This window comes from Hyperolius riggenbachi, chromosome 1 (assembly GCF_040937935.1).
Source record: "Hyperolius riggenbachi isolate aHypRig1 chromosome 1, aHypRig1.pri, whole genome shotgun sequence".
Lineage (NCBI taxonomy): Eukaryota > Metazoa > Chordata > Amphibia > Anura > Hyperoliidae > Hyperolius > Hyperolius riggenbachi.
This window is the reverse complement of record NC_090646.1, coordinates 298,529,788-298,544,446: the sequence shown is the minus strand read 5'-3', so window position 1 is coordinate 298,544,446 and position 14,659 is coordinate 298,529,788. Positions and strand designations below refer to the sequence as shown.

Below are 14,659 nucleotides of genomic sequence, written 5' to 3'. Positions count from 1 at the left end.
CAATGGCCACAAACTTACGGAAGGCCTCAGAGTCCACCAGCTGGTATGGTAACAGCTGGCAAGCTAACAGTTCCGCCATGCCAGCTGTCAGTTGCCGGGCAAGGGGGTGACTGGCAGAAATTGGCTTCTTCCGCTCAAAGATTTCCTTCACGGACACCTGGCTGCTGTGGGCAGAGGAGCAGGAACTGCTCAAGGGCAGAGGCGGAGTGGAGGAGGGTGGCTGTGAAGGTGCAAGGGAGAAAGCAGCTGAAGATGCTGCACCTGAAGGAGGAAGAGGAGAAGGAGGGTGGCTTTTCTTTTGGGTGCTGCTTTTGCTCAGGCGCTCTTCCCATTGCAGTTTGTGCCTTTTCTCCATGTGCCTTGTAAGGCACTTGTCCCTACGTGAGTGTTGTCCTTTCCACGGCTCAATTTTTAGAGGCAGAGACAACAGATGGCATTGCTCCGATCTGAGGCAGACACATGAAAAAAAATCCAAACCACTGAGCTTTCCTGGGGTGATGGCACTATGGTGGCATCAGCAGCTGATGTTGAAGTGCATGTTGGCTGGCTGTCCATAGGTGGCGATAAATGGCGCCGGACACTGCCACCAGCTGTTTCTGACGACGAGCTCCCCCTGCTTCTTTCAGCAATTCGTCTCCTTTTACTCCTTTCTGACTCCCCCTCTGAACTGTCCCCCCTGTTCATCTCCTCTATTGGGAACATATGTGGGATCTGTATCATCGTCATCATCATAATCATCCTGCCCAGCTTCGCTTGCCTCAGACTCCTCCAAAACTGCACCAACAGCAGGTACTTCATCATCTTCACACGTTACGTCCATAGTGTCGCCACCTAAGTCAGACATACAGTATGAGGTGGTGTAACTTGCTAAGCTCCTTCATCTGGTTGTAACAATAATGGCTGTGAATCAGTTAATTCCCCATCAATTAACTCCTGCAAAGTGTCAAATGCAATGGATGTGGTGCTTGTAGTAGCGCTAGTGGCTGCGGAAGATGAGGTGTTCTGTGTTAAATAGTCAACCACGTCCTGACAATCTTGGGAGTTGATGGGACGTGCCTTCTTCTGAGCACTGTACTTTGGTCGAGGGACGCACAAAATCACATCAACACGACCTCGCACAGACCTGCCAGGTGGCCTTCCTCTGGGTCTGCCTCTACCTCTGCCTGTTTTGTCCGTTGTGTCCATATCAGGGGGGGATGAAGTGAAAGGTATGCACTGACTTGACTAATACAATGTGCAGTCACACAGGTGAAGTTAACAGGTATGCACAGAGTGGTATATCACACTGCGTGCACTCACGTAGGTAGGTGGGTGCACTGAACACAACAGGTAGGTATATGCAGTGATGAGGTGGGTGCACTGTGAACAACAGGTAGGTAGGTATATACAGTACTGGGTATTACAATGTGCACCTGTCACACACAGACTGGTAGCGGACAGGCACAGTGACACTGCATGCGTGCAACTTACGTAGGTAGGTGGGTGCACTGTGAACAACAGGTAAGTAGGTAGGTATATGCAGTACTGGGTATTATAATGTGCACCTGTCACACACAGACAGGTAGCGGACAGGCACAGTGACACTGCGTGCGCTCACGTAGGTAGGAGGGTGCACTGTGAACAACAGGTAGGTAGGTATATGCAGTGATGGGTATTACAATGTGCACCTGTCATGCACAGACAGGTAGCGGACAGGCACAGTGACACTGCGTGCGCTCAACTCATTTAGGTAGGTGGGTGCACTGTGAACCACTGGTAGGTAGGTATATGCAGTACTGGGTATTATAATGTGCACCTGTCACACACAGACAGGTAGCAGACAGGCACAGTGACACTGCGTGCGCTCAACTCACGTAGGTAGGTGCACTGTGAACAACAGGTAGGTAGGTATATGCAGTGATGGGTATTACAATGTGCACCTGTCACACACAGACAAGTAGCGGACAGGAACAGTGACACTGTGTGCATGCAACTCACGTAGGCAGGTGGGTGCACTGTGAACAACAGGTAGGTAGGTAGATAAATAGTAGGTAAGTAAATAGCTGGCACATTATTTATTTATTTATTTTGCAGAAACAGCACTTTCTCCAAAACACATTTGCATGGAAAGCCAGCAGTTACAATAAAAAAAAATGATTTTGTGAATTCAACCAGCTACTCTACTTGAGTTACATAATAAAAATGAGATGTCAATTGACAACCAGTGTTTTGAAGATTTGGAAAGTAGACTTTAGTCCTGAAGAAGAGCTTATTTAGAAAAGTAAACTCATAGCAACCTTTAGTAATTACATTTTTTTTTATATCTAATAGTGGTATACACATTTTTATAGCTATTTGTACTTTGTTATTATACAAGACATTTTTTAATTATTGGTTTGTGTGTACTCTCACCTGTAGCAGAGATTATTAGATCACTACTTTCCTGGTTTATGCATTCATTACTATTTATCCACTTAAAGGACAGAAGGCACAGGGAGATCCCCTGAGAAAGTGGAGAGAGGAACAAAAGTGAAAAGAAGACTAAGCTCACTGAAGAACAGAGTTACTGGATCCTGGCAAAAGGATAAGGTACAATAATGGATGGATTTCTGTCTCTATGAAATCGCAGGGCAGTGATGGGGGGCCTGCTCTGGTCCCCGCCCACGTGGCAGAGTAGCACGGGGAGCAGTGTAATATTTCCCTGTTCCCACACTGTCTGGTCTCCTCTTCCTCCTGGAAGCTGAACATTCTATGCTGCCATCCTCCGGCTGCATGATGTGATTGAGAGCCGCATAAGACTTGGTTCACTCAGGGATCTGCCAGCATGTCAGTCAAATGCTTTTTTGCAAGCGTGCAGAGAAGCATTTCACATTTGCCGTCGGCTTCCAGCTGTTTTCACCCCTGCATGGGGACACTGAGAAGCTGCGGTAAGTGACCCTGGAAGCAGCATGTTGCTGAAACAATGGAAAATCGGGATTGGAACATGGCGTTCACGTAAACGATGGTAAACTACAATTCAAAAGCTGCCCATTCACTTGAGTGGGCATCGCTTGCCAGGGGATGAGTCCTGCATGAACGCGGGTGGACGATGTCCACCTACTTTTTCTGGAGAGTGGACGTCGTCTACCCTAGCATGGAGACAGTGGAGGGTAGGCAGCGCAGTGGAGGGGGAGTAGTGGGCACAGCGGTGGGGAAGGGGGGACGTCTCCCCCTCCCTCGCTCCCCCCTCCATAACTAAACATTTGCGGCGGCTGGCATCAGTGGGCGGGGACTTACCTACTGCCTCTACTCAGAATCAGGCATGTTTTATATCTTGGTCTTTCTAAAGAGTTTTAGGGTCAGATGCAGAATTTTAGGTGGACTGCATTCTTGTGCCTGAAATGCAATGAATCTGTGTATGCAGGAGCATGCAAAGGGTGATTGATTTGTGATTAATGATTGTAGAATTCTGTGCTGCTGGATGTCTGTACTGCTAGCCCATCACAAACTGGAGTCAAGTGGGGAACACTCAGGGCAGTTAGGGCTGTAGCCCACTAGGAATTGCAAAATGCAGTTTTTAACCACTTAATCCTATCAGGATGCATACACTAGTCCAGAATGCATCTAAAAATCACCCAGAATGCGCCCAGGAATCAATCTGGATCCTTATATGCGCCCAGTGTTGTTGTGGCAGGTGCGCATGTATGTGTGTGTTTCCACCACTCACTCAAATATATTAACAACCCCCATAGATACCAAACACAACCACATGTTAAAAAAGTGACACTTACTTAGGGTCTTAGCTTTTTCAATATGTATGTTATGAGGGTATATTATTGTTATTTTAGCTAATAAGGGCTTGTAATTATTGATGAGGTACACAAAAAAAAAAAAAAAAAACAGAAAAAATGCATCTTTATTTCCAAATAATATATTGTCGCCATACATTTGTATTTGGAACATACCGTAATTGAACCACTTCCCCCATGATTAGTATATATGACCCTGCAAGGCACCACTACAACTCAGAGGTCTAGATACTCATCTGTTGCCGCAGCACACTCCCGCTTACCCTGCGCATGTGTTCGCTCATCGCGTTCAATCATTAGTAGGGAGATCAATGAATAGTAATGCAGTTCTCATTCATTAATTTAACTCCCTATGTCAATGATCGCTGGTATCAATGAGATGCCTGCGGTCATTGTAATAGCGAAAGTAACACATCCACGCATTACTTCCTGTTAGCATACTAATAGTACGCTCAGGAAGATAATGAGTGAGGACATCCTGCGGCCAAATAGCAAAGTTACACTTACATACATTTTTTTTAAATCAAAATACCTACACATACATTTAAAATTAACCCTGTACCTCACTTTTCCATAGGTAGCCAAATAAAACTTTTGTGCAAAAAAATAAATAAAATACATAGTTACCTTACCGACTGAACTTTTTTAATATGTATGTCAAGTTTAATTATGGGCTTATAATTAGTGGTGGCCGCAAAACTGAAAAAAGCACCTTTATTTCCAAATAAAATATTGGCACCATACATAGTACTGGTGAAATATTTTAAACGTAGTGATAACCTGAACAATTGGGCAAATAAAATGTTTAGGTTTTATCCACAGTAGAATGTTTTATTTTAAAACTATAATTGTGGAAAACTGAGAAATACATTTTTTCAATTTTTTGCTTATTATTCCTATTAAAATGAAGTGAGAATAAAATAGTTCTTAGCAAAAAGTACCACCCAAAGAAAGCCTACTTTTTGGTGAAAAAAAAATGTATACATCATTTCAGAATGATAAGTACTGATAAAGTTATGTGCAGCACCATGGAGTAGTAGTTAGCGGTCTTGCCTTGCAGCGCTGGGTCCCCAGTTTGAATCCTAGCCAGGTTCTACATCTGCAAGGAGTTTGTATGTTCTCCCTGGGTCTGCGTGGGTTTCCCCCGATCAATCTGGTTTCCTCCAACATCCCCAAAACATACAGATAAGTTAATTGGCTTCCCTCTAAAAAATTGGCCCTAGACTATGATACATACACTACACAATACATACATAGACATATGACTATGGTAGGGATTAGATTGTGAGCCCCTCTGAGGGACAGTTAGTGACAAGAGAATATACTCTGTACAGCACTGCATAATATGTCCGTGCTATATAAATACTTAAATAAATAAAAATAAATAAAAAAGTTATTGGCAGATGAATGGACACAGCGCTGAAATGTTAAAAATACTCTGGTGTTTAAGGGGAAAAACCCTTAGAAGTGTTAGAAGCTTTGATAAATGGACAAATGTCCAATGGACAAATGTGTGGGTTTTATCTATAGAGGGTGAAGTTGGAGAAATTGTGTATTTTTGCATTACTTTCCTTGTATTTCACTATAAAGTGCATAGAAAATAAAGTAATTACTGAAAACAATTAATGCTAAAGCAATTGTAGCGCTAGTGCATATAATTGAAATTAAAATTGGCAGCAATAAGTTAATATAGAATCCGTTAACTATACATCAAAAACATATACAATGAAACTCATGCGCCTCTGCATATAAAATAAATGCACTCTTTAATATAACCGGTCACAAGGTAAATAGATCTGCATGCAGAAATATGATCCCAGCCTCGTTCTTAGCAACAAACCTGAACACATAAACACATAAAAACATATAAAATTCCAGGGACAGCTGCCTAGAATACTAGCTGGAAAATATCACACGTATGCACATAAAAAGTAAAAAACTTATTTTCTCTTCCTTATATTGATGCGCATGAATCCTTAAAAATGCTCCAATCCACATAAAAAATCTTTCAAAAAGTAATTTCTCTACTAAAAAATCTGTGTTTCCACAATCTATCACGCTGAAGAAGGTGCATATATATATATGTATTCCTCCACATAGGCCTTGATGCATGATCTTCTGCTACTGCAGTAGCAAACTCACAGTTCGTATGCTGATCAGCGCTGGTGATTCCCGCTGGTGATTTCCAGTCTCTTTAATGAGAGCAGGGGGGCAGAGGGGAGACACAACACTTCAGGAGTATAAAGATGTCAGATCCGCTTGAGTCCCGGCCGGTAACTCGCTGCTGGATCATTTTGTTACAGGCTTCACACGGACTTCCGGTTCTACAGGCTTTGTTTCACACGGAGTCCGGGGGTGACGTCACCACACTTAGGAGCCAATAGCCTACACGTTTCAGTAGGATCCGCCTACCTTCTTCAGGGCATATTCCTATTGGTTGTGTGCCCTCTTATACTATGTATCTCCGCCCACTTCTCGCCATAACGCGTACACAGTGTCTCTATTCAGCAATTTTATTAAAATGCATAGATCTCAATATCAGAATTTAGTCCCAACGGAACTCCACTGTTCATGGTATAGATCCACTCAGTTTCTTTTCGCGACATTTTGTCAATATAATTGCCGCCCCTCCAATCTCTTTCCACAATCTGTATAGCATAAAATTTAAAAGTCTCAAGGCTTTTTCCATGCTGCTCTTTAAAATGCTTACTGAGTGGTTGTTTCACATTTCCACGTTTAATGCTATTAATATGCTCTCCTATTCTGGAAAGAAGTTTCCTCTTTGTCCTGCCAATATATTGTTTTTTGCAGCCACATTCAATAACATATATTACTCCAGTGCTGTTGCAATTCAAATCACCCTTTGTATTAAATTGCTCATGTGTCACATATGACTCAAAATTCCGTATTGGTGCACAATATTTTGTATTTTTGCAAGGATGTGAATGAACCACAGACAAATAAAAACAGAAAAAAGAATGGCTCCTTTAAGAGGTGCGGATTCTGTGTTCCTTGCAAAAATACGAAATATTGTGCACCAAACTTCTTTCCAGAATAGGAGAGCATATTAATAACATTAAAAGTGGAAGTTAGCGGAAATTGATTTTTATTGTTTTTTTTCACAAAGTGTCATTTTCCGCTAACTTGTGACAAAAAATAAAATCTTCTATGAACTCACCGTACTACTAACGGAATACCTTGGGGTGTCTTCTTTCTAAAATGGGGTCATTTGTGGGGTTCCTATACTGTCCTGGCATTTTAGGGGCCCTAAACCGTGAGGAGTAGTCTTGAAACGAAATTTCTCATGATGACCTGTGAAATCCTAAAGGTACTCATTGGACTTTGGGCCCCTTAGCGCAGTTAGGGTGCAAAAAAGTGCCACACATGTGGTATCGCCATACTCAGGAGAAGTAGTATAATGTGTTTTGGGGTGTATTTTTACACATACCCATGCTGAGTGGGAGAAAGACCTCTGTAAATGGACAATTGTGTGTAAAAAAAATTAAAAAATTGTCATTTACAGAGATATTTCTCCCACCCAGCATCGGTATGTGTAAAAATACACCCCAAAACACATTATACTACTTCTCCTGAGTACGGCAATACCACATGTGTGGCACTTTTTTGCAGCCTAACTGCGCTAAGGGGCCCAAAGTCCAATGAGCACCTTTAGGCTTTACAGGGGTGCTTACAAATTAGCACCCCCCCAAAATGCGAGGACAGTAAACACACCCCACGAATGACCCCATTTTGGAAAGTAGACACTTCAAGGTATTCAGAGAGGGGCATGGTGAGTCCGTGGCAGATTTCATTTTTTTTGTCGCAAGTTAGAAGAAATGGAAACTTCTTTTTTTTTGTCACAAAGTGTCATTTTCCGCTTACTTGTGACAAAAAATAATATCTTCTATGAACTCACTATGCCTCTCAGTGAATACTTTGGGATGTCTTCTTTCCAAAATGGGGTCATTTGGGGGGTATTTATACTATCTTGGAATTCTAGCCCCTCATGAAACATGACAGGGGGTCAGAAAAGTCATAGATGCTTGAAAATGGGAAAATTCACTTTTTGCACCATAGTTTGTAAACGCTATAACTTTTACCCAAACCAATAAATATACACTGAATGGGTTTTTTTTAATCAAAAACATGTTTGTCCACATTTTTCGCGCTGCATGTATACAGAAATTTTACTTTATTTGAAAAATGTCAGCACAGAAAGTTAAAAAAATCATTTTTTTGCCAAAATTCATGTCTTTTTTGATGAATATAATAAAAAGTAAAAATCGCAGCAGCAATCAAATAGCACCAAAAGAAAGCTTTATTAGTGACAAGAAAAGGAGCCAAAAGTCATTTAGGTTGTACGTTGTATGAGCGAGCAATAAACCGTGAAAGCTGCAGTGGTCTGAATGGAAAAAAAGTGCCTGGTCCTTAAGGGGGGTAAAGCCCACGGTCCTCAAGTGGTTAAAAAGCATTTTATTGACAAGTTTAAAATTATTACCTTGGAGAAAACTCAGGTGAAAAAGTGAATTGCATATGGGCCCTTGTCTCACTTACACTACAAACACACTGTGCTTGTCTCCAGAATGGGTTATGAATCGCTAAACTATTGTACCATTTCACTATGTCAGCCTTTCAATGTCATGATATACCCACTCCAGTTCTATCCTAACAGGCGGTAACATATTTGCATATCCCATGATGTTTGTGAAAAATTATTCTGAAATGAAGATCGTCTTGCTTGATAATCTGATCCTGCAATGTGAAGGGCATGACATGATTTTGGAACTTGTAGTGTGGGTGCTGTTTTTATTTGGGGTGTATAGTGGTAGCATGTGCTGTATGGCATACAGAGCTAGACCATCCACAAGGCAAACCTCAGCAGCTGCGTAGGGCCTGTAGAGAGTCTAGCGGCCTGGTGGATGCAAGCCCACACCAAATCTAACTAAATAAGCCAGGTGACCATCAGTGGAGGGCAAAAAGTTGTATCTTTCTTAGGGCCCTATTTCTGGTGGCTTATCATATGCGAAGGGTTGTATGATGTGCGCCACTGTAATTCCAGTCTGCGTACCTGTTTCTTTAGTTCCTTTACAGAGTTGTCAAACCATAGAGCAGGATATAATGGTGCAAAACGTTTAATGCATAAGGGAGCTACGGGGCCAAAGGGGACTTCAAACAGGAAAAGGGATACAACCTGTGTGGATGATTTGTAGAAAAAATATAAATGTAGAAATGAGAAAATATTAACATATAGGTATGGTGCAATAGAGGACAGAAAAAAGAATAATCTCTGGCTTACAGCTAAAAACTTATATGGATATGGGGTCCTATCAGGTTTAAGAGGGGGCAACCCATGAGTATGCTGCCATGTGTTATAAAGCTTACAGACAGCAGAGCTGGTGACCACTCTGTACAGCACATACAGGAGATGAGACAGCAAGTATCAAACAATGGTGTTTATTCAGCAAGTGCAAAAATATATACAACAGTGAACAATTATTCACATACACACCACACAGGCTAAATTCGCCAATTTTTTCAAAATTTGCCTCAGGTGGAAAAAAGTCCAGGGCCGGCCCTGGATACACTATATACAGATCCGAGAATGCAGTACCAAATTGTTATCAAGGGAAAGTCAAGACAAGCACACAATCACAAACCAGGAGAGCAATACAGTACAAAATCAGAATCCAGAGACAAGGTAAATAAACAGGCAAAAGGTCAGACCGGGAAATCAGGAACAGGCAATGGGACCAGGAGTTCAGGCAGCTAGCAGCAAGCAGAGGCCTATAGAACTGAAGCTCTGTAGTCTGTAGCAGGGTGGAGTCTTCAAATAGGCTCTCTGCAGCTGACTGCATAATTGCAGAGAAAGTCCCGGTGGTGAGTAGTGGATATGCAAGATAGTCCAAGTTGCCATCCACAGGTAGGACATGGAATTGCCAGGTTTCCTAACACCATGGATACTACAGGGAAAATACAATATGCAAATAATGTCTAAGTGTTATTTAATAGCCTTGTAAAGATTGTCATAATTTTCATGTTAAAAATCAAAAAAGCTCTGTTACTTTGTGTAATAGATTGCCCAGCAAGCTCATTGTGAATGAGCCAGAACTCCTAGCAGTGTGTAAAGGGCTGAAAGGGATCAAAAAGCCTTCTTACCTAAATGCTATGTAAAACAGAATTATTTGCAATTATTCATCACTCTGCACCTTAAAATTAGACGTGTTCCACCTAATTACACCTGCCAGCTGCCGCTTCTTCTTCTGGAGTCTGCTCATCCATGTTTGGGGAAACCTCACCTGTCTCACTAAATAATAGAGCAGGAAATCCCGCAGGGCCAAGGCCTGGTCAGTTTATGAAGTCATATCTTAACCCCCCTCTATATAAATTATGTTATAATGCTGATTGTTTTATTGAAAAATGTATTGAAAATGTTTTGAAAGAGAAATCTTTACTAAATTCACTGTGCTCACCACCACCAGGGGGAGACAAGGGAGGGAGCCCTGGATCTTATCTGGGTATTTCATTCATATACATTTTATTATACATCTTAGGGCTGGTGCACACCGAGCGGCTTTTTGGGCGTTTTCAGATCCGCTTGCGGCTGCGGATCTGCTTGGTCAATGTATCTCAATGGGGTGGTGCACACCAGAGCGGCAGGCGTTTTGCAGAAACGAAAAATGCCTGGGTGAGGCATTTTTTGGATTGCGGATGCGTTTCTGCCTCAATGTTAAGTATAGGAAAAACGCAAACCGCTCTGAAAAACGGCACTTCAGAGCGGTTTTGCAGGCGTTTTTGTTACAGAAGCTGTTCAGTAACAGCTTTACTGCAACAATATATGAAATCTACTATACTGAAAACCGCAGCAGCAATCCGCAAAACGCTAGCAAACCGCCTCATAAAAATAAAAAAAAGCGTTTAAAAATCTGCTAGCGTTTTGCGGATCTGCTAGCGGGTTTTGGTGTGCACCAGCCCTAAATGACAGGAAAACCAGCAACTGCAGTTAGCTGAAGTTTATATCTGTTGCAGGTCTGCCAATCTAAACACTACACAGGGTTAATAAATGTAAGGAGAGGAATATTACAACCCTCCTCCCCCCTTCCCCATTATTTTATTTTTTTATAGCATAAAAGGAAGAGATAAGCAGAGAAAGATTTACAGAAGTATCTAAGCATACCTAGACAAGGCATTCCTATCCCAGTAAAAAAAAAAACATGTTTATTGACAGTTGTCCTTTAACCAGTTCACCCCCAAGGGTTTTTACCCTAACGGACCAGAGCAATTTTCACCTTTCAGCGCTCCTCCCTTTCATTCACCAATCACTTTTTCACTACGTATCACAGCAAATTGATCAATACCTTGTTTTTATTGCCGCTAAATAGGCTTTTTGGAGGCGATATTTATTTTCAGTAATACCTTTTCTTTTTATGCATTTTAAAGGGAAAAACAAGGAAAAAAATGAAAAAATACACAATTTCTCCATTTTCATCCCTTATAGTTTTAAAATAAACACTGCTAATGTGCATAAAACACACACATTTTATCTGCCTATTTGTCCTGGTTATCACAATATATAAATTATGTCCCCCCCTAGTGCAAAGTATGGTGACAAAATATTATTTGGAAATAAAGTTGTATTTTTCCTATGTTGTGTTTTTTGTTTTCTCATTGCATACTACCAATGAATTCAAGCCCTTATTTGCAAATATAACAGTAGTTCACCCTCATAGCATACATATTTTAAAAGCTGAGTCCCTAAGGTAACTATTTATGCATTCGGTTTTCAATTCTGTCACTTTTGGTGTTTTTTATTTTGGTCCAGAGTATATGGAAATAACAGTTTTATTGCTCCTCATTCAGTTTGCCAAAAAACAAAAATCAAATGACATATGCATAATCTCTCAAACACCCCAAATTATCTTCTCTTGCTTGTCACGGTTAAAATGATACCCTATACACATCATCAGATAGTGTTTTGGCCACATAATACACTGTTAATCATGAGCAGCGCCAATGTATTTTTCAAGGCCATTTTTTGCACCAGAAACAATACAGTCATACTTTCCTAGCAAAACCCCTGGTGTCTCAGGACATTGGATATAGGTCATAAATTATACCATTCTGAAAACTAGAGAACCAGACCTACCCAAATATACATATTTTGTAACATTTGCACTTTTGCGGTTTTGATGAAATTGCACCGTAACTTTGAAAATGTTTTTTTTTTTTTTTACAGTTTTCTTTGCTTTGGCATGAAAAAACAATTCAAATGACATATGCATAATCTCTCAAACACCCCAAATTCTCTTCTCTTGCTTGTCACGGTTAAAATGATACCCTATACACATCATCAGATAATGTTTTGGCCACATAATACACTGTTAATCATAAGCAGCGCCAATGTATTTTCCAAGGCCATTTTTTGCACCAGAAACAATACAGTCATTCTTTCCTAGCAAAACCCCTGGTGTCTCAGAACATTGGATATAGGTCATAAATTATACCATTCTGAAAACTAGAGAACCAGACCTATTCAAATATACATATTTTGTAACATTTGCACTTTTGCGGTTTTGCTGAAATTGCACCGTAACTTAGAAAATTGTATTTTTTTACATTTTTTTTTACTTTGGCACAAAAAAACAATTCAAATGACATATGCATAATCTCTCAAACACCCCAAATTCTCTTCTCTTGCTTGTCACGGTTAAAATGATACCCTATACACATCATTAGATAGTGTTTTGGCCACATAATACACTGTTAATCATGAGCAGCGCCAATGTATTTTTTAAGGCCCTTTTTTACCAAATGCAACAATGTAATTCTTTCTTCTCAAAGCCCCAGGAGTGCAAAACCATTCAATAAAAGACACAAATGTTACCATTCTGAAAACTAGAGACTCAGGCCTACTCAGTTGCAAATAGAATAATTTAAGTGAGGCCTAAATCACTATCCATAACATGAATGACAGATACATTGGAACTCACCATTGCAGGTCTAGCAGGATGGAGAAAGGCCAGAGGTCATACGCCAAGGAAAGCCAGTGGTCAGAAAATGGGGGGTGGTCTGCAGAGTAAAGTCCTGTGACGAACACTCTCGCCTTGCAGCAGCAAGTCCAAATGGGAAAAAACTATTTGCAGGTTGTAGGAGTCTTGGGTTTCCTCTAAGCTTCTGGGTTTCCTCCCACACCCCCAAAAAAGGTGGTAATGTTAACTAGTGGTAATTGTGAGTTCCTTTGAGGGACAGTAAGTGGCAAATAAAAGTAGAGAGGAAAAAGTCCAATGAAAATTTATGGTAATGAAGAAGGAAAAAAAAAAAAAAAAAAAAAAGTCTAATAGCTGCTGAGGGTATGGTATGCCTCAAAGCAGCCGACAACGCAGAGTCCCGGCTGTGAGGGGCACTTTGGGCAGTGGTATCTGCTGTCTTTCCGCCTCTTGTGCTAGGTGCACACCCGGCATCGTTTCTGTGGCTTCGCCTTAATTGGGTTCGGGGGGATCAGGGCAGGAAAATGTTTTCCCCTTAGGCAAACTGCTCCATCCAGTTGCATTGGATTGAATTCCTCCATAAGGTTTACGCTTTCATTGATCAGCGATCTCAAAGCTTGTCGCATAAACGGGAGGTAGCTGTCACCGTGGCATTTCTTTTTATAAAGCAAAAATGCGTTGTGCATGGCCATCTGCAGGAGGTAAAAAAAAACTTTTTTGTACCAGGCCCTCTTTTTTTTTTTTTTTTTAAAGTAGTAGGAGAGCATTTGGTCCGCAAGATCCATCGCACCCATATTTTTTGTGTAGTCGACCAATGCCACTGGCTTCTCGATCCGCTCTCTGGAGGTTGTGACAGGAACCACTTCTTCATTGTGAATTGAAGTCAGGACCATGACGTCTCTCTTGTCCCTGAATTTTATAGCCAGGAGCTCACCACTTCTGAGACTGTGTGTTTCCCCTTTGGATAATTTTTTATTAACCACCTGTGGTGGGAGGCCTTTGCGGTTTGGCCTCACTGTCCCACAGGCACCAGTCTCTGCAGAATATAAAAATTTGAAAAGGGGAATGCTGGTGTAGAAGTTATCCACGTACACATGATAGCCTTGGTGGAGGAGTGGGTTGGCTAGTTCCACCACAATTTTCCCACTGGTTGGCATGTATGGTGGGCACCCAGCTGGTTGCAAATGGCTATCTTTGCCCTCATACAGAAAAAAAGAATAGGTGTAGCCAGTGCTGCTCTCACAAAGTTTATAAAATTTTATCCCATACTTGGCAGCCTTACTTGGAATATATTGTTTTATCCCTAATCTGCCATGGAAGGGTAGGAGGGATTCATCCACTGCAACCTCTCTCTCTGGGGTGTACACTTCGCTAAATTTTGTACTGAGGTGGGTGAGTATGGGCCTCAGCTTAAAAAGCTTGTCATGGGCAGGATCACCTTTGGGGACATTGTCCGAATTGTCGGCAAAGTGCAGGCACTTCATAAGAGCCTCATAGCGCTGCCTGCTCATGGAAGCTGGAAACAGGGGTGTTGCGTGCATAAAGTCCTTAGACCAGTACAGTCTTATTTCTGGCTGTTGGAGTATGCCCATGTGTAGTGTTAGGGCCAGAAACACCTTTAGCTCAAGTATGGTGGTGGACTCCCATTTCTCAGCCAAATAGCAGGTGGGCTTCTGGGCAATATACTGCTGCGCAAACAAATTGGTTTGCTCCACAATGTGCTGCAGCAAATCATCACCCACAAAGAGCTGGAAGAAGTCAGCAGGCCCGAAGTTGTCAGTGGGCACTAATATTTCGCTTGCCCCTGTAAAAGGCGGGATGTTGGGTGCTACAAGGTTAGCGGGTGACCAGGTGCCCCGAATTATGTCCTCAGGTACCGGTGGGCGTACCTGCCTTTGCCTGGCTCCC

General features: G+C 41.6%; 1 protein-coding gene across 1 annotated transcript in view; it reads left to right on the top strand.

Moving 5' to 3' along the window:
- LOC137508681 (rho guanine nucleotide exchange factor 18-like) overlaps positions 1-14,659 on the top strand; it is a 249,878-nt gene that overhangs the window by 206,685 nt on the left and 28,534 nt on the right. Inside the window, exon 8 of the mRNA XM_068233775.1 lies at positions 2,460-2,568. Coding sequence (XP_068089876.1) covers positions 2,460-2,568 — 109 coding nt within the window. The remainder of the gene's footprint in view (positions 1-2,459; positions 2,569-14,659) is intronic.